Source organism: Aspergillus fumigatus, chromosome 6 (assembly GCF_000002655.1).
Source record: "Aspergillus fumigatus Af293 chromosome 6, whole genome shotgun sequence".
NCBI lineage: Eukaryota > Fungi > Ascomycota > Eurotiomycetes > Eurotiales > Aspergillaceae > Aspergillus > Aspergillus fumigatus.
Window position 1 is genome coordinate 1,379,484 of NC_007199.1, and position 25,881 is coordinate 1,405,364.

The window sequence follows — 25,881 nt, forward strand, 5'->3', positions numbered from 1 at the left end:
GGTCTAACAAAGAATACCACATTACTAGATGTCCCACATACACCCTTTCTGGCTGGGTGCGGTCAAGGGAAAGTATTAAGATCATGGCTTTAACCTTTTTGAACCCATCAATATAAGGGTCTGTATATCCCAAAACGCCATAGATTGTACTTTACCTTGAGATTTTAACCTTTTTGGTTCAATGGAAACGAAATTTTAAAATCCGCCTAGATATGCTATGTATACTCCGAGTGTATGGTGCCCTCGCCCGGAACAGTACCTTGTTTTAGCTTATTGTATTATGAAATAGTTCCTTTGTTTCAAGGAACAGGACTCTCATGTTTATAGAACCAGGTCATGAATAGAGTCGTGAATCACGAGCAGCATTCAGTCTAGAGTTTTTGGTGATGTTCAAATTAGACGTCAGGATATGACCCCATTGCTAGGGATATATCAGCAATATAGGGTTTAGGGTTCTTGCGACGCAGTCAGAATGCAGGAACAATGTGCCTGAGACCTAAAGACTGCATTTCTTCTGAGTAAGGCCTAGGGCGCTCACAGCTTGTCTCACTGCTTTCACACACTCACTTTTAATGAATTTCTTCCTTATTGTTCACATGTAACATATCTGGCAGCATGGGGCTTCCCGCTTCCTAACATCAGACCAAGTAGCGTACAGGTAGAGATGCAGTACATGGCACTATGCTTCTGTCCCAATCCTTCCACAGGCTACGCACGCGTAGCAGCTGCATCCACGTGCCTTGCAATCACCGGCACCACACTGATCCCCACAAATACATTCCTCACACTCTTGCACCTGACTCAGTCCCTAAATCCATTGTTATGTGCTGTCCAGCACCAGTGTCCAGAGCCGGGCTGGGCACAGGACTTGTAGCAGTATCCGCCAACACTGCAACCAAGAGAGTTGCCAAACCTGCAGTCGCGCTTGTCGAGGGTCGTCTCGACGACATTGACACCCTCCGTGTGCTCCTTGCAGATCCGGACCGCATCGGCATCAAGATGCCTCAGGGAGGTCGGTGATGTTCATAACGCGAGGTCACCGCAGATTGCCTCTGCAAGGTCGTTGGGGAGCTTGATGGCTGAGACGGCTGATCATGCCGAAGGCAGTGGATGACACTGACCAATGTAGTTGCCTTTATGTTGGTATTCCTTAACCTTGTATACCCGCAGTAAAGGTGGTCAGAAGGCATAACATACCTTGGTAGAGTAGACTCCCCCAGGCCGCTAATTTGGCAGACGTGATATTGCTATTCCTGAAAGCGGATTGGCCCAGCTTCAACAATATAACGGGAAGATAGGTACGAGTACGACCAACAACACAAACTAATCAGCCTAAGTACCACCCACTACTCTGGTTCCCGCTCATGTCAAACAGTAGATTACGCACTCTCTTAAGTCGGCTCTGTCATCCATGCATATGACCTACTGTCCGCTATGTATGCTAGCTGCGTTGCGGCTCAATTTGGTCAACAAAAGGTCGTTATTTTCATCATCATACAGACACGGTGATTCTTTAAGTCAATTTAGCCATGGTGAGCGAAGGCGAAATCTACTTGCAATCTCTCTGGTCGTTAATGAGACGCCGACTGTAGCAGAACTTGCTGCGGGCTCTCCGTCGACCATGAATCATGCCTATCGACAGGATGCATTGACGCCAATATGACTAAAGTACAACGTCTGACCCCAGACAGAGGTATTGCCAGTAGACTTGGCGATATCACTCAGAAGGTCATTGATGAGGGGGTCAAGGAAGCGCAGTTGCCCAGCGGATGGGTCTAGCAGGGTCAACAGGGATATTTCGAATTGACTCGTTGCCGAGGGGTTATTCCATTACGGCATACATTAGTCAATATTGTCCTCTTACGGCGCAGTCATGGTGCATATCTCCTTTTACTAGAGAAGATATAGCGTAGTAAAATTACTAACACGAAGTGAGCATGGGAGGCCCGTTCAGTGCTGTTATTTACTTTTTCAACTAGACTTACGCAAGTGCGCCCTCGTTCAGGCTCTTAAAGTTACAAAGAGGCTAATAGTTTAGGGACTGTCCAATTATAAGGATGCGCTTGGCTTCTGACCAGCACTTTGAATCAGTTACATGACTTACATCTGGAACAGTGATGATGCCTGTCAGTGCTGCTATTCTTGATGTTGCATCTGGTCCCTCGGCGCCAAGCAGGTAAACTATCAACCATGCCCCCGGGAGAAGGCGACCCGATTGATCAACAAGGTTAGAGACCAGTACTTCAGCCATGCGGAGGTTGAATCAATTTCGATCATACAATACTGATGATAATGATGATGCTCACCAGTCACCATCATGAATGGTTCCTTGGCACGTTTCTCAGCCTGTTTAACGTCATTCTAAGATCTAACTGTCTGTAACTGTAGTCTTAATTGTCTTACTATGTCTGGACGGCGGTCGGATGGTGCGGGCAACACCGCTCCAAGTTTCAATATCCTTAACAGGCATATGGAAGGCATGGCACCAATGCTAGTGTCCTTGTGCTATGACTAATATCATCCAAAGTGAACCGGGACAAGAAAGGCGTGTTCGGAATGTTGAAATGTTCAGTTTGAGAATTTAGCGGAGAGGGAGAGTCAAAAATCGTTACATAGTATTTTGAATTACATATATATGAGAGATCGACTTTTGCTTCCTTATATTAGAAATTCCTTATACTAGATTCTTTAGCAACTAAGACTAGAAATATATGTTTCTCTATCAGAGCTGTTTATAGTGGGGGTTTACTGTACTATTGCCTAGACTTTAAGGTTCCCGCAGGTGGGGAAACCAGTGGCATAGCAAAAATCTTAACTTGCGCAGTTGGCCGCTGCGGCGGGGCGACTAGCTCCATCTGGGCTCTGGGAGCCGATCACTTCTTGAGGCGGCAGCCTTACAATCACCAATATTACTGATAATACTGAAACAGCACTGGCATCTGTGTATAGTTTTGACGCTTACACTGTGTCTTCTTTCTAAGGATCTTGGCCACTAAGAGCTGTAGAATCTCAGAGCTCAACACAGAGAGATGGGACACTGGTAACAAGATCGAAATGGAGAAAGCGAGGGTTTGCTCTAAACGGTAATTGTTTTAGCTGGGAAAGAACTAGTACACAGGCCTGGTCTGCCTTCAGAGGGCTTGATATAAAAATGGAGGGGATTGTCTCTATAACGCCTCGTGCCGCAATGATCTGCTTTCCTTCCCAGAAACCCAGTGTAACACCATAGAAATACATAAGATGATACATACATAACTCATGCTATGTTTCCCGCCATTCCCATAAATATTGCTTGAGCGGCCAGCTGAAGAGACCAGAAGCCAACCTTCTTGAATCGCCGTTTGCGCGCTTGCTCATCCACCACGTCCCGCGCAAATGCGTCATATACCTATAGAAAAACAAACCGAATTAGTATGTATGAATACCAATCGCGCGTGGGAAGCTTACCGCGGCCGAAAGGTCATCCATGAGCCCGCTGTCAAAGGTCGTCCAACTACCGTCAAAATCGGCAAGTCGTTTGACAAGACGGCAATGGATGGGAATGAAAGTTCGTCTCGAATTGATGTAGGCCACAATGGGGCGTATCAGCGCGTTGTTTATGTACGAAAGATCTCGGTTAAACAAAGGCACCACTGCCCTAACGTTGTTCAACTGAAGCCGTAGATCAGTGACTAAAAAGCGTTTATCGTCGCTCGAAGCAGTACCATCCATTCCAGGTTGACGGCGTGAGTCTGGTTCCTGATATTGGTTGGATATGACGGTTGCTTCTAACCGGTCGTAGAGGCCGGCCATTACTTGCGCCAGACTTTCATCATTTTCCGCTGGAAACATGATGTCGGCAACGATATCAACGGTTCCCTCATATATCCAAGAAAAGGGGCCTTGTACCCCCCGATTGAGATGATCGATGTTTAGCCCATCGATGCGTATCCTGCTGTGCTTCTTCCATGTGCTGGGTTTGCCATCCGCCTCAATTTTGTTATCCATCTCGGCACTCGCAAAGCTGTGACTTTGTCGCGGGTGAATCGTGAACAAGGAATTGTCGAAAGACCCTGTCATCATGTTCGCCGACATGAAGTCATAGAGAAGCCACTGCTTTCTCAGTTGTGGAAGGTCACATGAGAATATACTCACAGAGAAAGGTCTGAAGTTACCCGGCTGGTAGACCGTAACAAGGACATCACTCATTTTGAATGAGTCAATCTCAAAATCCCCAGGATGATGTTCGTGTCGATAAGATTTTGGATCCAAATGGTCGTCCGACCAGTGAACAGATCTTCGGTCGACAACCCCTCGGATTCCTTTGACTTCGACATCGCGCAGAAGCCCTTTCCCATTGATCCATTTTGTGAAAGACAATGTAACGTTAACTGTCTCAATGGACAGGTCAAACTGAGTGTAATTCGTGTCCTCCTCATCGGGTATCGATTGCTGATCCGAAAATGGCTCAGGGCTAGAACTCCCGCTTAAGGCGGCAGCGGCAGCCACGGCAGCTGCCGTCTTCGACGAACCCTTACTGACGTGTCCTGTTCCCTGTCCCGGGCGTCTTGAGACGAACACGTTTTTGAAGGTTATAACGCCGTCCTTCCATTTAGGTACAATAGCGGACTCAAAGACAACCTTCACACCTGATGATTTGGTGAGATAATTGCCCACCCATCCTGCCAACGTTTCTTATAGACGTTAGTACATATAGTTCGAGTAAGACCGTCGGTCAATGCCTCGAAACATACCTTGAGCCAGCACCGTATTTATTGCGATTATCAACAGCGAGAAGAACGTGGTAGTTCCTAGGACGATCCATACGACATGACCCAGCAGCACCCATGAAAAAAGTGCAGTAATCTCATCAAAATTGAAGGGACGGACGCTACGGATAGAGAACCACTTGAATCGCACTTTCAAGCGAGACCAAAAGCCATTGGCTGCAGCTAGCAATTCTTCTTTCGTAGGTCGATGCAGATGTGACATGTGGGGTAGACGGTTCATGATGTGCCGGCTTGTGAATCCCTCAATATGCTCTTCTTGTGACTTCATGGTCCCAGACCGAGTATCGCTATCCGCAGTTTCCCGAGACGGAGAGGGAGAGGTATTGCTATCATTGGTGAGAAGCTCATTCGATTGTTCTGACTTTAACCCATCATCATCCTTCGTTGTGTGCAAACCCCGTTTCCACGTGTAAAGTGACGCGCAAACAAACTTCCTATCCAGTAAGTGACTTTGCGAGACGAATTTCTCTGGACTGATTGCGCAAGACGTCCCAGCCTCTACTGCACACGGACTTGGGGAAATCCCGAGCATAAAGAAGCTACCAGATGCAAAGCGCTTGGTAATATGTCTCGTCCGTGGCGGCAATGATGATATCTTCCGTGCATGAGTATTGAACAGAAATCTCCGGAACCAATTTCCTGTGCTCGGTGATTCAAAGAAAAAGGTCATGCGGCTGTTCCGGAGCTCACGCACAAGCAGAGGATGTGCTGTATCCCAGATACTGGTGTACAGCCTGCGTCCGAAGTTGAAGGACATGATGCCGTCACATTCTGAACATTTTCCTCACAAACAGAGAGTCAGTCCACAGAAAGAGGACGTGGAAATGACCTTTGTAGTACAAAAAGCTGCAAAGGTTAGGAGCAAATATGGTGGGAAATACCTGGGCTTGAGTTCCACAATGAGAAGTAGAGACTAAACATTACACTTTTGAGAGCTTCTCGCCGCTGCCCAGACATAAATCTTTCCATGAAATCATCCCGCACACCAGATGTTTGTCTTGTTTGCAACTGAAAAATCCACGACCCACATGCACATTTCCCTACCGCTGCCCATAAAATTTGTGATAACAAGCCCCTCAGGTGATCATCAGGGATTCCTATCTACAGAGATTCAATACTGGAGATAGCGATAGATAGACGACGAAAATGCCAGCACCGACAGCGCTTCTTCGAAAGTCTGATGAGCCACTCTCGGCCGAAGAGCCGTCTTTGACTTTTTCTTCAGGTTTGTTCAGTCATTGACTCGATCCGTACAATCGCCTAACAATCTTAAGAGCGAGACGATGAGATTTTGATAGATGCTCAAGCATCCGGCCAGGGAGAAGCACCATCTCCGATTCCCACGGAATCCGCCCAGCACAGCGACATGCGCATTGATGAAGAGAGCCGGCCAGTGTTTACACCAATAACGGATGCCGGGACCGTACTGCGAGTTGAAACGCGAAAGGTGCCAGTTCCTCCTCACCGTATGACACCCTTAAAGGCAAATTGGCCTAAGATCTACCCGCCCCTGGTTGAGCATCTCAAACTACAAGTGCGAATGAACATCAAGAACCGAGCGGTCGAACTGCGTACCTCTAAATTCACCACCGACACAGGAGCGTTACAGAAAGGCGAAGATTTTGTAAAGGCATTCACACTTGGATTCGATGTCGACGATGCCATTGCCTTATTGAGGCTTGATGACCTGTATATTCGCTCATTTGAGATCCGTGATGTCAAGGCTTCGTTGAACGGAGAACATCTTAGTCGCGCTATTGGGCGAATTGCGGGCAAGGATGGAAAGACCAAGTTTGCCATCGAAAACGCAAGCCGAACACGGGTCGTGCTTCAGGGCACAAAGGTTACCATTTTGGGCAGATTCAGAGATTTGGGAATCGCCCAAGAAGCCATTGTTTCTCTGATCTTGGGCAGTCCTCCGGTAAGTTGTTGCGTCGCATTGCCCGTCTGAAGAGCAATTGCTAATACATAGTAGGGTAAGGTGTATGGAAACCTGCGTAAAGTGGCGTCTCGTATGAAGGAGCGATTTTGATACCTATATTCTTTTGTTATTTTCTTCCTCGGTTTGACGACAACCTTACTTGGCATGACATGGGCGTTTAGGGTTATGATAGCCAGTGTTGGAATGCGATACATTTGTGATGTGATGTTTACAATAAAAAGTTGCTCCCAAAAGCAAAGATATTCCCTCTCGTGCCTGTCATTACATATTTGGATGAACTGTTGAGTAAGACAGAACAAACAAGTGAGGATACTCAAGAGTAACCCCTCTAGTCTTTCTTCAAAGGTGTATAAATCTCCTCTATCCCTCTCTGGGTGATCACCATCATCTGTAAACCATCTCCGACTTCGATATGTCTCTCAACAGCACTAGTGAATGCGTCCCGAACTAGTTGTTCGACTGTCGCCCTTGGTAATGGCTCTGCCTTCTTGGGTTCAAGGGCATGTCCTTCCCCGCTGCCTGGGATGTACTGATTCTTGAAATTAACTTGATTGTCCAAAAAAGGCATAATCAAGCTCGCTGCCGACCCTGCTGCTCGGCATTGCTCCCTTTCGTACGAGCCGACTGGATCGTAGCTGTACAACGCCCCTTTGCCTTCTTCATCCAAGCCCGCAAGGATTGCATGGACGTAGTAAGGGAAGAAGCGCTTCTGGTATAGAATAGTCGATAGGCGTTGAGCACAAGCTCGTACAGACATGGGCTTTCCATGCTGGTACTTGTACATCCTTACCACCGCATCTAGCCGCTCCTTGAGTGCTTGACCATCTGCAGCGAAACCCACGACCGAGAGCAGAATGTGGGCACCCTCCCCTGTCTCGGCATCACCTCCAATCTTGAAAACCTTGGGAACGTAGCGAGAATTAATGTTGTAACCGGCAACAGAACGGGTATCACCCGCTAGAATCGCAAAATCGGATCCTGTGATTCCTAGGGTAGAGCCGCCATTGTCGGTATAACTTAGACCAGAAGTCAGTGACGGTTCTTTATTATGTATGAGTGACCTGTTACATACGGGTAGAATGAGTGTTCTCTGACTGCGGTGCTGCTTTGCTGAGCAAAGGAATATCCGATAGCCTCACTTTGAGGGTCGTGAGCGATGACCGAGGCCATCTTCCTTGATGGTTGGCTGGATTAAAGCGAAGCAAAAAGAGGTAAGACCTGTAGTCTTATGGACACGATGGCCGCTGTATCGTCAATTTGTGCGATCTTGATGGTGAGTGTGATTGCTGTGAGGTTGTAGGATGGTTGTGCTGGGTTGGTATCTGACGCGATGCTGCAGCTGCCTTCTGCTTAGCTAATTTAATAGCTTACGCCACAGGTGGCTTGATGTGGCTGGCTTGCTTGAGTTGGTTGAACAGGCACACCATGAATACCGGAAATAAACATAACCATGTGCTAATTCGATTCTCAAGTATCCTCTCTGGATTGATTTATTCGGTGGAGGTTTTAATCTTGTGCACCGGTAAGAACGGCCGGTTGAGGAGCCTCTTGAACAGCATTCCTACGCTTCCTGTACACTTTTTGAAGAATGACGAGCTTGCTGGGTCTCGGCGCATATCACAGCAGTAGCGAGGATGAGGGTGAACCCAAACATTCTTCACAAACGTCGAATGTATACGTTTTGGATCGCTACGTCTGAATCCGTTTGCTAATATTGAATTTCAGATCGAGCAGAGAGACCAGGGAACTGAAGCGTTAGAGACCACTGGTCGTATAAGTAAGCTACCTCTTCTTCCAGTTATTCTCTAGCTAAAGAAAATCATGTTACACCGATATAGCTCAAACGGAAAACACCAACGACCATAATCTTACAGACGAAGCTCGTTCCAAAGCACCTAGCGGGCCCGTTATGGGACCGTTGCACGATGAAGCGCCATCTTCCAACAAACTTCCTACCGAATTGCAATTGTCCCCTGCCTCAGCAGCACGCACATTGATTCACGATCTAACTCTACCTCCTGTGGCCAATCTGGACATTCCCCCGTCGCCTCCTGGCTCACCCGAGCCTATGGCTAATGCGAAGTTTACCCATTTTCTGTCATTGAAAAAGCAAGGTACACATTTTAATGAGAAGTTAGCAAATTCGTCGTCACTCAGAAATCCCAGTCTCCTACCAAAATTGATGGATCATGCAGGGATCGACGAACGAGCGCAATACAATACTTCTCTGCCTTCTGAATTATGGAACCCCTCTGGTTTACCGAGCTGGGGTTACAAGGAGGAACTGTTGAAGTCACAGAAAGAAAGTAACAACAAGTTTGAAGAAAGAGTGCGTACGGGACAGAGGGAAAGCATTGATTTCGTGCCTTCCGTTACCATGGACTCCAACACTACGTGATCTGTCTGTAAATGTACGTGTAAAATCAATTGGGAGAGGCAGGAATCTCTCAGACATCCAGAGTACATTGCAATGAAAGAGTAGCTAGGAGATCAGCGGGTCATTTTTAAGGTTCTTCCAGGAATAGAACCCTCGACATACGAGAATTATTTCATAGATATATATATTCACTATTCTATTGTATTTATCTGAACCTCTTCTGATCTCATGATTTTAATGGTAGTTATGGTGAAGGACAACATGCTTTGAATGGATTGACGCTGTTTTGAGCAACGTCTAAGCCGCGTGATGTAAGGTGCTAACGTGACATAACCAGAGCTCCGTAAGCTCTCCTGCCTAGCTCGACCGAACCCTGCAATCATCGCATTACTGATATAACCGCCTTGCTCCTGCTAATAAGCTGCGCACCTCTTCTCCCTCCAATTTTTCATTCATTTCACCTTAACTAAATTTAGCTCGCAATTCTCTTGACAGAACCTCAAGTGCAGCTTTCAGTATGAATCATTTTCCTGAAGCCTGGGGCCGAGTGAGTACCCCATTTCCCCAGTTCTTTTTTCTAGTACTAATAAGTCTCCTTTTCCAAAGCCAAGGAACGATGTATATGGGCCTTACAATCCGTCGTACCTTCAGACTTCTGGCCCCAAGTCACATACTCAGTCTCCGGCTGTGACGGGCACGTCGGTAGTAGCGGTCAAATTCGGTGGAGGAGTTGCAATCGCCGCTGATAACTTGGGTACGTAAAATGGGGGATCTGCTTTGCAGCACACGCACAACTGACCCGAAGAATCTATCAATAGCATCATATGGCTCTCTTGCTCGATTCTCGGACGTCAAGCGTCTACGTGTATTCGGTGAATCTGCCGTCATTGGATTCAGTGGTGACGTGTCTGATATGCAGCATATCGATCGCCTTCTGGAGTCGATTGATATCCGAGAGAACTACTCAACCCATGGAAACACGCTGAATGCGAAAAATCTCCATACCTATTTGTCCAAGGTTTTTTACAAGCGACGTTCGGAGTTCAATCCACTGTGGAATCAAGTCCTTGTTGCCGGGTTCGACGGTAACAACCAGCCTTTCTTGAGCTCTGCAGATTTGCTCGGAACAACATTTTCAGCGCCACACCTTGCAACTGGATTCGGTGCTCATCTCGCTATTCCGATCCTGCGTCGACTGTTTCCCGAGGAAAAGCCTGTTGAAGAAATTACCAAGGAAGAGGCGGTGAATGCGTTGAAAGAGTGTCTCAAAGTTTTGTGGTACAGAGATGCACGGAGTCTCGACAAGTTCTCGTTGGCAGTGATTACCAAGGAAGGGGTGGAGATGCATGAGGACCAGAAGATTGAGAAGCAGAGCTGGGCATTCGCTGAGTCCATCAGGGGATACGGAGCTCAGGTTAACTGATCTTCGGACGGGGCTCCCTCGCTTGAGCTCACTGGGGTGATAGATTTGTGATAAGAGGATGACGCTACGATGAGGGCCTAGGCGATCTCTGAGAAACACTGATGATATCTGACATTTCATTTATGCTATTCACTCAGCTTTGCAGGTCAATTACAGATCTGTCGTAACCGAAGCCTACGGGGACATGGTTGCTCTTTAAAGCTTAGCAGAGGGCCTGTCAAAGACAACTCGGTTCACGCATGACCCCACTCCTTCAAGGGACACTTCAACCTGATCACCGTCTTTCAGCCACAGGGCGGGCTTTCGGCCCATGCCCACCCCCTGCGGTCTGCAATTAGGCAACAAGTTAGCTTTTCCTCGATTCAAATATTGTATCATTAATGGGAGTAATGATATGGTAAGGCAAAAAACTCACGTTCCAGTAAAGATTAGGTCCCCCGGTAACAGGGTGGTGCCTTGAGACAGAAATGCCACAACCTTTGCAACGCTGAAAATCATGTCCCTAGTAGAGGAAGACTGAACGACTTGGCCATTGAGCCTCGTCGAGATATGGAGTGCGTTGGGATGACGGATCAACCGCGAGGACACGATGCCTGGTCCAAACGGCGCCCAACCATCAAACCCTTTCCCAAGACCCCATTGACCGCCCCCTCGCTTGATCTGCCAATCCCGGTGAGAGACATCGTTACCCACGGCGTAGCCCAGCACGTAGTCTAGAGCCCGGCTCTCAGGGACATCTTTGGCTTCCTTGCCGATGACAATAACGAGTTCGCATTCATAATCGAGACCTTCACCTTCTTGCGCCATGGTGGATATCGGAATGTCATCTCTGGGGCCCGCGATAGACGTGACTGGTTTGTAGAATAGAACGGGATATTTTGGGATTGGGAGGTTGGACTCTCTTGCATGTTGCTCATAGTTCAGACCCAGGCAGCGGACCGTCCTGATGTCTTTCCTGGCCAGAGGCGCAAGAAGCATCTGAACTTCGGAGACCTGGTCTGTGACATAGTGCTGTCCGAAGATGTCACCCTGGATCACCTTTGCCTTGGTCACTTTGGCAAGGTCGCTGACGCCCACCGGGAGAATGGCATCACCGTAGTAAACCTGGCCGTCTTTGGCCAAGAATCGAATGAGTCGCTGTCCGGACAATGATGATATGGATAAGCATTTGAACAGCTATTCAGTACAAATTCGGGATTGGGGTTATTATGAAAGAAGGGAAGACATTGTCCTACTAGTGAAGCGAAGGGAAAATGGCTGGTCTTCGTGTTTAACGATAAGATAGGATAAATGACAAATGCGCCATACTTACAGAGAACGTGGACATGTTGACGACTTCAATTGGTCATCAGAACAGGGTGTATCAACTGGATGTTGTAGATAGTGGGGGTATATACTTGGCATACAAAATATGTGAATGAATAGGTACGAAGTTGGATAGTTGGTCTGGTTCGGATAGAGTCTATCAACAGTCGGTATATTTATACTGTACATGGTTTCTCGGCCGGAACAGGAGCTGCCCTTGTCCCAAACCAGCGGAAATCTAGATTGTTGACTAGATCGTTGTTAAACATTTTGGATTTGCTCTCTGTAATACCATGTGTGGTCGTTGATAATGTTAGTGGTTTAAAATTCATCCACCAATTTCACGTTTCCCTACCTGTCTGGCGCGTCTCTTCGAGTATTGCTCCTGTGAGGACTATTTGTGCCTTGTGTCCCAAGGCTTACGGAGTATTCAAGGGAATCTGGAGATGCTAAGCTTTCATCCGGAACTATCTATGGGGCCAATGGCCGCTTGACCATCAAAACCAGGTTCTCCAACCAACATTCATCACTCAACTTCGTTCAAATATCAGACTAGGACCGACCGTACTGAGAAGTTTCCAGTAAAAATATAACGCCATCGATGGCCCGTCTTTCAGGTCTTCAGAGGGAGGTCCTGTCTCTCTATAGAAAGTGTCTGAGAGAAATCAGGAAAAAGCCTTCAGTGAGTTTCCTCTTTAGTCTACATGATGAACTTGTCAGTAAAGCATTCTTTTGGCTGATTGAATCGATACTGTAGGAAACAAGGGGCAATTTCAAAGCTTACACAAGGTATATCAGAAAGAAGGTCTAGCAGCGTGACTGACAGAGATCTTGAAATGCACGCACTTCTTCAATAAATCCGCTAACTCCCCAATAGAGCAGAGTTTCGAAAGAATATGTCCGTCAGCAAGAAGGATTTTAGTGCGATAGAATATCTACTGCGCAAAGGGAACAGGCAGCTTGAGATGTATTCATCCCCTGGTATCCGAAACATCCGGTAATTGCGGTGTGTGTTCGGATGAAGAGTTTGTGACCAACAACGACAGAGGCATTGATCTCTCCAACTATCCTCAAAGCAACTACCAACGGTCATGACCAAGCAACTGTACGATCGGCGTCATTGGATTAGGACAGTCTGTGCCAATGCATCAGAACCTCATAACGATCACGTGACTTCTCCGAACGTGGAAGGTTCTCGCATGTTCCGAGGATCAAATTCATCCTGAAGCCTCGAGAGCTATCTTGAGAGTTCGAGTCGTCGCGTCGAATAGCTAGGAGATGCCAGTGTCTTCTAGATGCCCACTAATTCTCGACAATATGGAGATACCAGTGCTTTCTAGAATAACATTCGATCACTATAATAATCACTCAAAGCTCGTTGAATGTAGAAGCATCAGATTACAGACAAACATTATCGGACACAAAGCAAGATATTTAATACATTTTTCAAACTACCTTCATTGTCGCTCTCAGCTACAATTTGCATTTCTGCGAAACCACATACATTACGTTTCCTTAAACTACAAACATGGCATTCCCACGCTTTTCGACCGACCTAGCTCCCTTGTTCCAGCTGTTAGATGACTACGATACCCATCGTACCTATCGCCCAAAGAACAAGGTCACACCTGTCCGGACATTCGCACCCAAGTTCGATGTGTGTGAGTTCCCAGATGGATATCGTCTTGACGGAGAACTTCCCGGTGTCAACCAGAGCGACATCGAGATTGAGTTCAGTGACCCTCAGACTATTGTGATCAAGGGTCACGTAGAACGCAACTACAACAACACCGCTACCGAGACCGGGGACGACAGCTCATCCACCAAGTCCCGTCAACCCACAGTTGAAGACGAAACCGAAGAGGGCAACGCCTCGTCTGCTATCGCATCGCCGGCTAAGCCAGCTGAGCAAACTGTTACAAATTCACCGACCCAGACAAACTACAAGCTCTGGGTCTCTGAGCGCTCAATTGGCGAGTTCCAACGAACCTTCGCCTTCCCAACCAGAGTCGACCAAGATGCTGTCAAAGCAAGTCTGAGAAATGGAATCCTCTCGATATTTGTTCCAAAGGAGGCGGCGCCCAAGTTGAAGAAAATCCGCGTCGAGTAAAATAGACGCTTAATCAACGACAGGTTCACGGTTTCCTCATGACATGTTTCCTGCTTCGAATGCGCATGTACTCGTTGACGTCTTTGGCTGGCCTAACGACGATGTGCAATGATTGATGTTTTCTCGATTATGGTTTCTGTACAATGAAGATGCATCAATGTCCGCGTGGGGTTTCATCTTGCAATACTGCTTAAATGTCTTGGATGAATTAATAGCTATGGTCTCTTAATTACACAAATTAATATTCTTGATCAACTATTGTCCAGGAGTCATATACTACAGTAGAGTAACCATGAAATCTAGTAACACTAGTCGGCCATGCAGATTCCAACATTCTCGTTCACAAAGTTACATACTTCAGGCAAATAGTGCAGATCTATGCAGTCATGGCCTTTTTTCCTTCCTTCCTTTCTTTCTTTTCTTTCTTTTCTTTCTTTTTTTTTTTTTTTTTTTTTTTTTTTTTTTTTTTTTTTGGGAAACGCCAGGAAAAATTGCCGAAGGGGTTCTAGAAGCTATGTACTTCATGGGGATACGCAACCACACTCACTAGCCTATCCACGCCTGCAGTACAAGGCATTACCAATTGCTACTGTGGTCATGGTCATGTCCATGCTGCATCATCGTATTCTACATGTCTGCAAGTGTCGGTCAATTGGCGATGTACATGTATCAAGCACGAGTGTCGAGTGCTGGATTCAATGCCCAGGTGTTCCTTCTACCTGCAATGCATGAACACTGTACTAAAGCGTTGCTGCGGGATTCAGAGAGACCTAAAGCGATCCTCCTAATCATCCCTGAATACATCACTGGGACCATCAACAGAATATCCATGTCTTTAAGACCATTTAATTTTGGGCGCTTTTTCGCAAACTTTGACTCTGGATTCGGATTTGCATGTTGCTTTTGTAAATACACCCATACACTAATCATACACACTTATTTTATGTAATGTTGACATTTGGAACAAAACGCTTCACCGCCATATTGTGCGTCAACTGAAGAAGTTCCACATAAATCCGAGTATCTTAGAGATTTTAGGCCATGCATGATTCATCGGCCGTTGTGACGCTTCAGGGTAGTGGTACTTCGCGTCTTGCATCTTTGCGGAGACGAATAATTTTTGGAAGGAAAAAAAAAAGAAAAGTGTGAAGACAGTCGTGAGAGGAAGACAGAAAAAAAAGACTTTCTCCCAACGCCATTAGAACTTGATCCAGTAATGTCAAAAGATCACGCAAATGCAACGCTAGATATGACCGGGAACAAGTGTTCAAAAAGGAGAAAAGACCGGGGGAACACCGTATGCCACCAGGATATCAAACTCGGTGAGGAAATCAATAGACATAAACGTGTAATGCTGACGTGCGACATGAGAGCCGAGGAATGAAGGACGTCCAAATTTAGATTGAATGGGTCAAAAGAAACCCATGAAATGAAAAAACACAAAGAGAAAGATGTATCGAGAAACGAAGGGCACATAGGATAGCCAAGTAAAGTGATAATGAACGGGGATGTTGCCAGATAGATATCCGAACGTTTCTGGGCGTGTGGTTTCGCCATCACCAGTCTCCGGTGCTGAAGCTCGACGCCTCGGCTTTGGCCTGGACCGCCTGCTGATTCTGATGCGAAACTGCGGTCTTGGTGCGCCGACCTTTTGAAAGTGTCTGAAATAGGGGACACAGGCAAAGGCGGGGCCTCGGTGCCCGGTCGTTGCGACCATATCCCGGCCCCTGCATTTCTTTTTGGGCTCAAGATCTGGACCCCTTATCATGGGCAAAATTACTTTCAGATGCTGACCTGAGAAGCCTGTTGCTCTGAAATATAAGGTCATCAACGACCTCCTCTGTGTGGTTTAACTCGAAGTGACCGGATAGATCACGGGGTCAATGGACTGGGTAGTGTGTTCTCTATCTCAGAGACCCCATGCCGTTTCCAGGTCGGAGTGTTCCGCTCGACGTATCAATGAGTGAGGTGTGCGGTTGACAATCGGCTCAATGTTGCGAAACTGCGCACAGTAATGATTTTGAGAGTACGTGCAACTCGGATTCTGTGGAACAGAGTACGACGAGCTTCTGCTGCGGCGATAGGATGATGTTTCTTGAGGTTCATGGCACATTGTACTCGTACTCGCTTCAGCCATCAAACTCGCCCTGTGGCCCTGAAGGCTCACATGGCGGCGCATTACAAGCTGATTGCTCGATTCCTCCCGAGGTTGGAAAGTCCTCGCGGTGTCCCCAAGAGCGAAAGGGTGATAGTCTAGAGAATGTCTTCTTGATGCTTGGGAATCAATAGAAGCCCGAGAACAACCATCCTGCAGAGACCGAACCGAGTTGGCAGAACTGTAGCCGCTATCTGCTTTCCTGTGGAGTCTCCCTGACTTCATTGTGCCGGGTTTCTCTGTGGCAGTTGGCATCGCTCGGTGGTCAAAAATTTCCCCATCGTCCGCGACTGATATGCCCTCATCGTCTATTTCCTTAGAGGACAGATACGGGTCTTGACCTTGAGGATATATATTTATTGGCGACTTCTCAAATGAGAAAGGACTGGCGGGAAAGTCATCAAATTTCTTCGAGTCCGACAGCGATGGGATTCTCAACAATGATGAAAGCGGCTGCTTGACGGGTTGCCCTTCTGATGCATCTTGTAGACACTCTTCCACTAATCGACGGACAGAGCGCGAGGTGGCATTTTCTGACCATTCCGAGGTAGGGCTCGCATCTGCGATGTTTTGACCCATATCTCGGTCACGCCATGATGCTCCTGACTGTCCAGCATTCTCGTCGGGTTCAGCAAATGAGCCTCGTGCCTCATCCAATCGAGATCGCTCACTTGGACTCGGTGAAGCCGAGCCATTCACCACTCGCAGTGACCCGAGCTTGAGGTTGCCCAAATGTGTGTACTCTGAATCACTCGGAGTAGGGGGGCGGACCTGGGTAGACGATTGTGTACAGACGACATCCTGATCTCTAAGTGGATAGTCCACATGACTGAAAGAATGCTCATATCCCTGATCGATCGATGGTGGAAGTCTTCTGACGGTGGACCCTTTCACAGATCGTCTTGTGGCAACTCCAGGTTTTGTGAGGAGGGATCTTCGGCGCATCAACGAAAACCCTTGACTGTCAACCATGAAATGCGTGTTGGACGAGGCTGCCTCTTCAAAGGCTCGATCATGCATGCAGTCTTTGCCTTTGTCAGGAAGTGTGTGCATTGAATAGGACCTAGTTGGGTGCACAGATTGGACGTATGACAAATGGTGGTATCTATGCAGTGTTGCTGGTCGCAAAAGCGGCTGTCGAGAAGGTCGAGTAGAGGTTCGCCTGCTCAAAGAGATCGGCGAACCCAGGTCCATGCATGGGGACTGAGGAGACGACTCGTCTCTTTCCTCAGCGACGTTGACCTCGTTCGCAAGACCCCACGGCGCTTCAAAATGAGGAGGACGAGATGGAAACGACTGCGATCGCCGCGCACGGTGATCATGGACCGATAGACTAACAGGGATCGTGGTGCCGGTCCATGGGTTTTGCCAGGGAAGGGCATCGGTAGTGACCGCTGAAGCTTGACAAGGCGAAATCGGGCTCGTAGGGCTTATGGTTGCATTCTTTGTCGGAGGTTTAGAAAGGCGGTTGGAGCGGCGACGCTCATCTCTACTCTGAACAGAGTGGGAGCTTCCCATGACTTGGTGAATGAGATGAACGCAGTTCTGGCTGGGAAGGACTTCCCAGGCTCAAATATGCCGTATGAAGGACATGAATTGTCCAAGCAAAGGCCTTAAATACCAAGGAAGATCCAGAGGGCTCGGCCCGCAGGTACCTATGGTCCTATACCTGTCTTCGGAGATTATCAAACCGCTTATGTTGTAATTGTGACAGCAAATCCAATATAACTGGAATCTGGCGCCGATCGGCCTTGATCCTCACGAGTCCAGGACCTGGGAATAAAAAAAAAACACCGACAGAACGGCCAACCCAGCTGGGTGCCCTGGATCCAGATTTGAGAGTTTCCTGTCGTGGAGATGGGGCTACTGAAAGAGCGAAACTATGAGGAGGACAAAAGGTCCTCGATCTCTCTCCTTGCAAGCGCGCGACGTCAGGGACTGCCTTGAAACCGGCGTACACCCAGCGAGACAATGCTAGGCCCACTGCGGTCAAAGGATCGCCGTATTAGTTCAGCTGTCAAAGAAACAAACGATAATGGAAGGAAGTGACCAATCAAGGACAAAGTCGAGATGTCTGGAGCTTGCGATATAATAGCAGGTTCATGTCAAGATAGATACAATAGTTGGAAACCAAGGGGTTTGAATAGGCGATAGAAGGTCAAACAACGAAGGTCAGAGAAGGGTATCACTCATAACGATGATAATACGACGAAGGACAATCAATCACAAATTAAGCCTGAAGTTTCTCCTGAAGAAACAAGGAAATAAACAAGAGGGGGCCAGTGGGGGGCTATTAAGATTCATTGTCGAGCTAGAGAGAGAAACGAGACGCGCTGCCATGAGCCAGAAAGCTGCAGAGAATACACAAGCATGACGAATGCGTTTGTACAGCGGCAAGAACAATAGGCAGTGTAGTATCCAACTAGACAGGAAAGGGGCCCTGGTCCATAGCATTGGTAAGGTCAAGTGGTAGCAAGTAATCTTGCAGTTGCAGGCTGTAGAGAGAGGCAGATGGATCGACAGTCAGCGTTGGCTCTTGGCAGCAAACAGACCCACTGGACAAGGACATTGTATGATGGTATCATCCATTTCATTCTACGAATCCGACTCATTTTAGAAATCAAAATGCAAATCTATAGTGCATGGGGAAAGTTAGCTTAGATGGAGACAAAACAACGACATCATCCTCATCATCCTCATCGCCGAACACGGACAAAGAAGGTACCTTCTCATTATTCCGCCTTGTTACTTACCTAGTCATTTAATGTAACCATCCATAAGATGACAGCTAATGGATATCTAGGATAGGGTACATATCAATTTCCCTGAATAGCTCGAAACCAGCGGGAAACATGGCATAATACTGACTACTCACTGGTTGGTTACTAGAGAGTGGGTAAAGGAGTAAAGGTATGGAGCGTTGTGGGTGAGCCTAAGTCACGGATACTCCTCCATACTCCATACCCTCCTCCTATGTCATGTTTTCGCGCCAATCGAACCATGAAATCTATGCAACAATAAGGTTCCTTGGATAGGCTAGCTCAAAGACAACCTTGTAAGTCGGCAATTGGAATAGTAGAAAATTGCGCTGTTATCTATTCTTTCATGGCTTCTATAGACACTTCCTGATTAATAGTTAAGTATAGGTACCTAGTTAAAGTTAGGAATGGACACTGGAAAGCGTGGTGGGCGAGACAACTGGTTATCGGTTGATTCATGTAGACATTGCCTACGCGATCAGACTACCAGATAGTTAGGTGGTGTGGCGGTCGGTGGGTGACTAAAAACCGAAAGAGGATCAAATGTTGTTGCAAACAGCATCTGTAAAGTCAACCACGACTTTCAGAACATAGATGATAGATCAATCGAGCTCTGATCCCAATCTTCACCGTCATTGGATAAGTGCTACATATAATCATGCTTACAGAATCTCATGCAAGGGGGTCTCTAAGTACCTTCTATTGTATGTACCTTCACACTGAGACCTGGTGTGCTGGATGTCTTATATCATAAAGGATGATATAGACGAGATTAGATTTGTGGATAGTTCTAAAGATCTTAATTCCATAATACCATTGTTAGATTCGTAATCCAATTATCATCGTTGATTCAGGTACTCCGTGGTTCAAATTTATGCCCCTCGACCCACTGCTCACTGCGCATCGTCTATTTCCATGGTGTCCGCTTCTTTCCTCTTAAGACAAATGCTCTTCAGGATGACAACATATATTGTTTAACCTAGGTAGACCGCTATATGAATCATCGCCACTATTAATTATCTAGATACTGCATACACAACAGAAGGAGCATCACCACGAAGTTACAGAGCAACTCTGCCTACCGTTCGGGGGCTTTCCGTATCCGGAGGTTCTATTTTGAAATCTTGGGACAGGGACGGCCAAATGCACACCTACCACACAGCTGCCGAGGGACTTCTGCAAACAGCAACCTATCCTTAATCAATGCCAGTCCAGGGTCCTGAACGCGTCGTCAGGAATCTAGCTTGACAGTGGTAACGGAGTCGGTGTACAGTTTGTCTGCATTCTGCACTGCAACGCAAGAGCTTCTGCAATCGGCTTCTTGTCAGCTACCGAGGACTCTGCCTGCCTTAGCTACCTACTTATCCAGCTTCGCCTACACCGCGATCTGCTGATCGTGCAGTCGAATGACGTCTTCGTCCAGCCAGGGGCCCCTTTCGGCCTTTCCCTCGCTAACTCCAGAGGAATTCTCCTGCGCCTGTCGCGCCTTCCTGAGTCGAGTTCAAAATCTTGCCAGCGATCCAATTCATGTACGTTGGTCCTCCATAGAACTTGTGCAAAAGGTAAGGACTTACTCTTGAGGGGCCCCTTCTTCGAGCGGTCAATACCCTCGAGTGTGAGGCTAGACTTTCTGATATGATATTTTTCATCCTTTGCTTTGTTGACCTTCTAGACTACTGGCGCTATTCTCAAAATTTCGCGAAGCATTGAACACCTCACTAGCCAACACATTGAAGGCATACCTCTAGAACTGGGCGAGTCTCAGGAACCAAATTTGTGCGAAGATGATCCTGTGCGTGGAGAACGTGCTCCTATGTACATCTGGACTATGATCTGACAGCCAACACCAGGAAGCTCTGATTCGAACAACCCAGACGAGTCCCGAATTACATGTAGATTATGATATCCTTCTCTCCCCCGTATACCGCGTCCCCGTCCTATATTTCCTGTTACAGCGCGATGGACATCCACAGTCGCTAGAGATAGACGCTGTCTATCACCTTCTGGTACCGGACCAGTACAAAAGGGAACTGCAAAGTGTGGGTGTCATGGGTGGCATTAGTGTCGGCGTAGGTGCATGTGCTTTTATAGTTTTCTTTCGCATATCAGATCGTTGCGGAGCTCACACTGCGCAGTATCATCCCGAATCTGGTGTTCCCGCATTCTTCGTTCACCCTTGCAACACCGCGGATGCGATGATGCGTATCGCAGGGTGGCGAAAGATCACTGCCGAAACGTATCTCCTCATCTGGCTTGGGCTGGTAGGCAATTGCGTTGGTCTTCGACTGCCGTGTGAAATTTTCGCAACAGATACGCAGGAGCCTCTCCCCGAGTTAAATCAGGTGGATTGTGGAGCAAACGATGCTTCGAGAAATTTTTAGTGCTGCCTCCTACTGCTGATCCCTCTCGCTCTGAACTGGGGATAACCGCAAGTGACCATTCGTTCTTAATCTTCATCTGATGAGGCTTCCATTGGCACGTCACTGTCCTCGTCCATGGGTGCCTCTTCCTCGTCACTTTCTTCCTCACGAGGCCGCTTAGTTCCATGAGCTGCCTGGGCCTCGCCGTTGACCTGCCCCGCGGGTTTCGGGGGCAGTGCTGTGGATCCAGGCGGACCACTGAAGATCGATTTCTGGAGATCTGTGGAAGCACCTGTAGCTTGGGTAGCAGTAGTTGTGGGGACGTTGTAGGTCCCTCGTAGCCTGGCGATCACATCCGATGTGCCCTTGGCATAGACAATTTTCTGAAAATTCACCGTGTTAAGAGCAGTGGCGAGGCCGTTGAAGAAAAAATGACTTACCATTTCTTTGCCGAAGAATTCGAAGCCCTGTAACGCACGCATAGCTTGAGTGCTAGCCTGGACATCCTTGAACACAATATGCGCTTGACCGCGCATCTTCTCAGTTTTCATGGCCACGACGTCCAAGACAGTACCGTAGGTGGAGAAAAGAGTATAGAGCGATAACCGTAAGTCATACTTCCGAAGTTTGTCTGGGAGATTGGTACAGTATAGCCTGATTTCTGTCAGACAATTCCGATTAGCGGTAGGACCAAGGCAGGGAGACTGACGTTTGGTTCGGTATGCCAGCAGGCACAGATTTGTTCTGATTGCCACCGCGTACGGAGGCCACTCGTGCAGACATGATTTAGAGAGACAGGATGTGACTGAGATACTGAGATTTAACGAGTATAGACGTGCAGAAAATCCAAGGGGCTTATGTAGTTGCTGTTGAACGCGTTCCAATGCATAAACACTATTCGTGCATCTTTTTGAACGTCCTTTAGCTCTTTGATCACGTGATGCTTTACCTAATCGCTCCGCCTGCTTCATTCGTCATCTCCCCCTGGTTCCACATAGCCATTCAAGGTTGTTGCTCCCTCTACTTTAGATTACCCGTATCCAACACTCCGAATAATCATCGTGATCGCACGACAGTAGAGAGCTCCTCCTGTCGTTCATACTACCATGTCTGCACCTGAGGTCCATCATTTGTTTCACAGTCCGATTGCGGATCATTCCTTCTCAAGCGATAAGAGCACCTTGGCCGTTGCGCGGGAGAACAATGTGGAACTTTATCAGCGAACAGGCAACAAGTTCTCCTTGACCGATGAACTCAAGGGGCATGAAAAGACCGTAACAAGTGTTGATATTGCTCCCAATAGTGGCCGTATCGTCACTTGTTCCCAAGGTACCCTGTCCTTCACAAAGGCGCACCCATTCTGACCTCAAGCACCAGCTAACCTACCCTTTGCGTATAGATCGTAATGCTTATGTTTGGGAACAAACTCCGACTGGTTGGAAGCCGACTCTAGTGCTTCTCCGGATCAACAGAGCTGCAACTTTTGTGCGTTGGTCCCCATCAGAGCAGAAATTCGCTGTTGGCTCGGGAGCCCGCGTCATTGCCGTCTGCTACTTCGAAGAGGAGAACGACTGGTGGATTTCAAAGCACCTGAAGAAGCCCATTCGGAGCACCATCACTACTCTCTCGTGGCACCCAAACTCCGTTCTGCTGGCCGCAGGTTCGACGGACTCTCATGCACGGGTTTTCTCCAGCTTCATCAAAGGTATCGACACTCGCCCCGAGCCAAGCGCTTGGGGAGAACGTCTTCCTTTCAACACAGTCTGCGGGGAGTTCCTTAACGACTCAGCTGGATGGATCCATGCCGTGTGCTTCTCCCCGAGTGGAAACGCTCTAGCTTTCACTGGTCATGACAGCAGTGTCACTGTTGTTTACCCCAGTGCCCCCGAACAACCTCCTAGGGCCATGTTGAACATCACCACACGCCTCTTGCCTTTTACTAGCCTGATTTGGAACGGGGAAAACGAGATTATTGCCGCGGGTCATGTGAGTTTCTAATGAGCATTGTAGTAGTGCGGAGTCTATCGTGCTGACCGTCTCTAGGATTGCGAGCCATTCCGCTTCAGCGGTGATGAGAGCGGGTGGAAGCTGGCAGGTGCTATCGAGAGCAAGACGGGAGCCGGAGCTGGCAGTGTGCGGGACGAGTCGGCCCTCAATATGTTCCGCCAGATGGATCTCAAGGGACAGACTCACGCGGACACACAGCTGAAGACGATCCATCAGAACACCATCAACACAATTAGGGTGTATAAAGAGACGGGCGGTGCGGTCCATCAGTTTAGCAGTGAGTTATACATGCTTCATTATAAGGCACTCGCCTTACCGGAGAGAGATATCACTAACGGCTGTGTGCTAGCGAGCGGAGTTGATGGTCGTGTCGTGGTCTGGACCATCTAGATGTCCGCCCGCACTCACCATACTTCTTCAACAACATAGTTGATGTTGTTCCGTCAAGTGTCCGGCACTCAAATGGTTGCACATGGCTGATATAGATCCAGTTGAGCAAGTTTGATTCATGAGCAACCTCAAATCCATACTGTAATCACAGTAGACAATCGACATGGACACGCTTATCACCCAGCAAAGAACATATGTAAATACTCAAGGAGCATTATACACTGCTGGAAATTGTACTACCAAATGGTCGATTTTGTTCTCCTCATTATTATTGTTGTTTGCTGGCTGTAATAGCCCAGAGAGGCCAACAGCCATCAGTTGAACTGCAACCCGTACGTCATTGGACTGCTCCACCTAGCACAATTCGGGCAGTGGAGCCATGTGGATAGCTGATCTGTGCTGGAGTCACCTGACTACCCCGGATTCTCGAAAAACGTCACAAATCACGATGGCACATCACGAGCCCATTGTCACTATCTTCCTGGGAGGCCAAGGTCTGAGCAAAGTGCCTGTCTCACTGTTATTAGAGAGCACAGACGACGATGTTTACTAGTCCATGAGACTGAGACTCATGGCATGGGGCGTTTCGTCAGTCATGCTTCACAAGTATAGCCTGTTCTGTCTCACTATTTTCTCCTGCCTCTTCGTTGTGAGCGTGGATGGGGCAATACTCGGTAGGGATGATGAAGGCCGACAGCAGATACCTGATGAACTCTTTGAATCACTCGAAGAGCTCTCACGTATCGTTGATGTTTCGTACTGTGTTGGGACCACTGAAATTCGGAAGCCATTCAAGTGTCTCAGTCATTGTAGTGAATTCCAGGGCTTCGAACTGGTCACCGTATGTTGAAAGCCTCTCACTTATATGTTGTCTTTCTGTCCAAGCTTGATGGCTTAGATCGTCTCCAGACATGGAATACCGGTCCTTTCCTTTCCGATTCCTGTGGCTATGTAACCCTCTCCCACGAACCATCTCCGAAGCGGATCATCGTTGCCTTTCGCGGCACTTACTCGATCGCCAACACGATCATCGATCTATCCGCCTATCCTCAGGCCTATGTACCGTATCATCCCGAGGATGGAAAAGTGTCCGACCATTTACAATGTCTGAACTGCACAGTTCATGCGGGGTTTTTGGCCTCGTGGAGCAATGCTCGCGCCATAGTACTCGAGCACGTAGCTGTGGCAAGGGCCCGGTACCCGGATTACAGCTTGGTTTTGACCGGCCACTCGCTTGGCGGCGCCGTCGCCGCTCTTGCCGGGGTCGAAATGCAACTGCGCGGGTGGGAGCCACAAGTGACCACTTTCGGAGAGCCAAGAATCGGAAACAAGGCTTTTGTGGAATTTCTTGATCGGATCTTTGATCTAGATGGCTTGGGAGCTGATGCCCAGGACACCAGATTTCGAAGAGTCACACATATCAACGATCCGGTCCCCCTACTCCCATTGTCAGAATGGGGTTATGAGATGCATGCGGGAGAGATCTTTATCGCTAAGGAGGAGCTCTCGCCTCTACCCCATGATATCAGACTGTGCCAGGGCGACAACGATGCGCGATGCATTGCAGGAACGGATGGAGCTGTAACGCGCATGCTGAACGAGTTGGATGATACCGTTTTGCCCAAGCAGCCTCTAGCGAAACGAGTCCAGTCACCCCATCAGGCCGTTTTGGCAGACGTGGATCCTCATAGTAGTGCAGATGTCGACGAGCAAGTACAGACGCCATTCAGCCTGCCTTGGCATCTTATTCCCTCCAGATACCGACTGTGGGAGCTGTTCTTCGCTCATCGTGATTATTTCTGGCGGCTTGGGCTTTGTGTACCAGGCGGTGATCCGACTGGCAAGATAATCTGATACTGTTTAAGACTAGGATCCGGACTTAGGACTTCATGATCCCAAAGGTCTGGCGGTTCGTGATACAAGATTGAAGCTAGATGTTCGAGAAGTGATACCCTTTTCCTTCCCCGCTTGTGCCTTTCTCTATCAGTGTGACTGTAACTACTTGGATATGCTATCTAGCGAGCTAATACATCTGGCCTACCACTTCCGAATGAGAATCCGTTCTGAAGCTAGCCCGGCCGAATCTTGCGATATCGCTTTGTAGACCTGGAGATACGCCAATTTGGGAATGACGCTAGCTCCTAATGGCTCGCGCAATTGACAAGGCATGCTCAATGTCGGTTATCCGTGTGAAGTAGCTCACCCAACGGAAGAAAGGAACCCAAGGGGAGAAGAAGAATACATGACTAATTCAGAACTTGACTTGAGGCAATCTAAGCTCGAC

General features: G+C 47.9%; 12 protein-coding genes across 12 annotated transcripts; 7 read left to right on the forward strand and 5 right to left on the reverse strand.

The window, feature by feature from the left end:
* Positions 1–681: 681 nt before the first annotated feature.
* Positions 682–1,779, forward strand: AFUA_6G06410 (uncharacterized protein; the record flags this gene model as incomplete). The annotated part of the gene is made up of 2 exons (XM_745440.1): positions 682–1,016; positions 1,596–1,779. 2 exons carry the CDS (start codon positions 682–684, stop codon positions 1,777–1,779), a joined length of 519 nt encoding a protein of 172 aa, XP_750533.1.
* A 1,294-nt stretch (positions 1,780–3,073) lies between these two features.
* Positions 3,074–5,705, reverse strand: AFUA_6G06420 (mitochondrial distribution and morphology protein). Its single transcript, XM_745441.2, has 4 exons — positions 5,651–5,705; positions 4,734–5,540; positions 3,448–4,673; positions 3,074–3,388 (listed from the first exon to the last, which is right to left on the reverse strand). The coding sequence occupies exons 1-4, from the start codon at positions 5,688–5,690 to the stop codon at positions 3,257–3,259; spliced, it is 2,205 nt and encodes a 734-aa protein (XP_750534.2). The 5' UTR covers positions 5,691–5,705; the 3' UTR covers positions 3,074–3,256.
* Positions 5,706–5,834: 129 nt separating this feature from the next.
* On the forward strand, positions 5,835–6,801 carry AFUA_6G06430 (pre-rRNA-processing protein PNO1; the record flags this gene model as incomplete). Its single annotated transcript, XM_077804993.1, has 3 exons — positions 5,835–5,994; positions 6,044–6,690; positions 6,745–6,801. Exons 1-3 carry the CDS (start codon positions 5,916–5,918, stop codon positions 6,799–6,801), a joined length of 783 nt encoding a protein of 260 aa, XP_077661127.1. The 5' UTR covers positions 5,835–5,915.
* Positions 6,802–7,039: 238 nt separating this feature from the next.
* Positions 7,040–7,881, reverse strand: prs3 (proteasome core particle subunit beta 6; the record flags this gene model as incomplete). The annotated part of the gene is made up of 2 exons (XM_745443.1): positions 7,040–7,727; positions 7,784–7,881. The coding sequence occupies 2 exons, from the start codon at positions 7,879–7,881 to the stop codon at positions 7,040–7,042; spliced, it is 786 nt and encodes a 261-aa protein (XP_750536.1).
* A 253-nt stretch (positions 7,882–8,134) lies between these two features.
* Positions 8,135–9,267, forward strand: AFUA_6G06445 (HCNGP domain-containing protein). The gene is made up of 3 exons (XM_077804994.1): positions 8,135–8,383; positions 8,437–8,488; positions 8,550–9,267. The coding sequence occupies exons 1-3, from the start codon at positions 8,300–8,302 to the stop codon at positions 9,107–9,109; spliced, it is 696 nt and encodes a 231-aa protein (XP_077661128.1). The 5' UTR covers positions 8,135–8,299; the 3' UTR covers positions 9,110–9,267.
* Positions 9,268–9,419: 152 nt separating this feature from the next.
* On the forward strand, positions 9,420–10,511 carry pre4 (proteasome core particle subunit beta 7; the record flags this gene model as incomplete). The annotated part of the gene is made up of 3 exons (XM_745444.2): positions 9,420–9,635; positions 9,695–9,842; positions 9,907–10,511. The coding sequence occupies exons 1-3, from the start codon at positions 9,606–9,608 to the stop codon at positions 10,509–10,511; spliced, it is 783 nt and encodes a 260-aa protein (XP_750537.1). The 5' UTR covers positions 9,420–9,605.
* A 411-nt stretch (positions 10,512–10,922) lies between these two features.
* Positions 10,923–11,838, reverse strand: AFUA_6G06460 (fumarylacetoacetate hydrolase family protein; the record flags this gene model as incomplete). Its single annotated transcript, XM_745445.1, has 2 exons — positions 10,923–11,687; positions 11,824–11,838. The coding sequence occupies 2 exons, from the start codon at positions 11,836–11,838 to the stop codon at positions 10,923–10,925; spliced, it is 780 nt and encodes a 259-aa protein (XP_750538.1).
* Positions 11,839–12,437: 599 nt separating this feature from the next.
* AFUA_6G06470 (Hsp20/alpha crystallin family protein) lies at positions 12,438–14,195 on the forward strand. The gene has a single exon (XM_077804995.1). The coding sequence runs from the start codon at positions 13,345–13,347 to the stop codon at positions 13,924–13,926; it is 582 nt and encodes a 193-aa protein (XP_077659902.1). The 5' UTR covers positions 12,438–13,344; the 3' UTR covers positions 13,927–14,195.
* A 331-nt stretch (positions 14,196–14,526) lies between these two features.
* AFUA_6G06480 (uncharacterized protein) lies at positions 14,527–18,569 on the reverse strand. The gene has a single exon (XM_745447.2). The coding sequence runs from the start codon at positions 17,597–17,599 to the stop codon at positions 15,836–15,838; it is 1,764 nt and encodes a 587-aa protein (XP_750540.2). The 5' UTR covers positions 17,600–18,569; the 3' UTR covers positions 14,527–15,835.
* Positions 18,570–21,286: 2,717 nt separating this feature from the next.
* AFUA_6G06490 (U2 snRNP complex subunit MSL1) lies at positions 21,287–22,171 on the reverse strand (the record flags this gene model as incomplete). Its single annotated transcript, XM_745448.1, has 1 exon — positions 21,287–22,171. The coding sequence occupies one exon, from the start codon at positions 22,169–22,171 to the stop codon at positions 21,287–21,289; it is 885 nt and encodes a 294-aa protein (XP_750541.1).
* A 29-nt stretch (positions 22,172–22,200) lies between these two features.
* On the forward strand, positions 22,201–23,931 carry AFUA_6G06500 (WD40 repeat domain-containing protein). The gene is made up of 4 exons (XM_745449.2): positions 22,201–22,529; positions 22,600–23,186; positions 23,244–23,484; positions 23,557–23,931. The coding sequence occupies exons 1-4, from the start codon at positions 22,307–22,309 to the stop codon at positions 23,595–23,597; spliced, it is 1,092 nt and encodes a 363-aa protein (XP_750542.1). The 5' UTR covers positions 22,201–22,306; the 3' UTR covers positions 23,598–23,931.
* A 74-nt stretch (positions 23,932–24,005) lies between these two features.
* AFUA_6G06510 (lipase family protein) lies at positions 24,006–25,749 on the forward strand. Its single transcript, XM_745450.2, has 2 exons — positions 24,006–24,438; positions 24,507–25,749. Exons 1-2 carry the CDS (start codon positions 24,154–24,156, stop codon positions 25,449–25,451), a joined length of 1,230 nt encoding a protein of 409 aa, XP_750543.1. The 5' UTR covers positions 24,006–24,153; the 3' UTR covers positions 25,452–25,749.
* Positions 25,750–25,881: the final 132 nt, after the last annotated feature.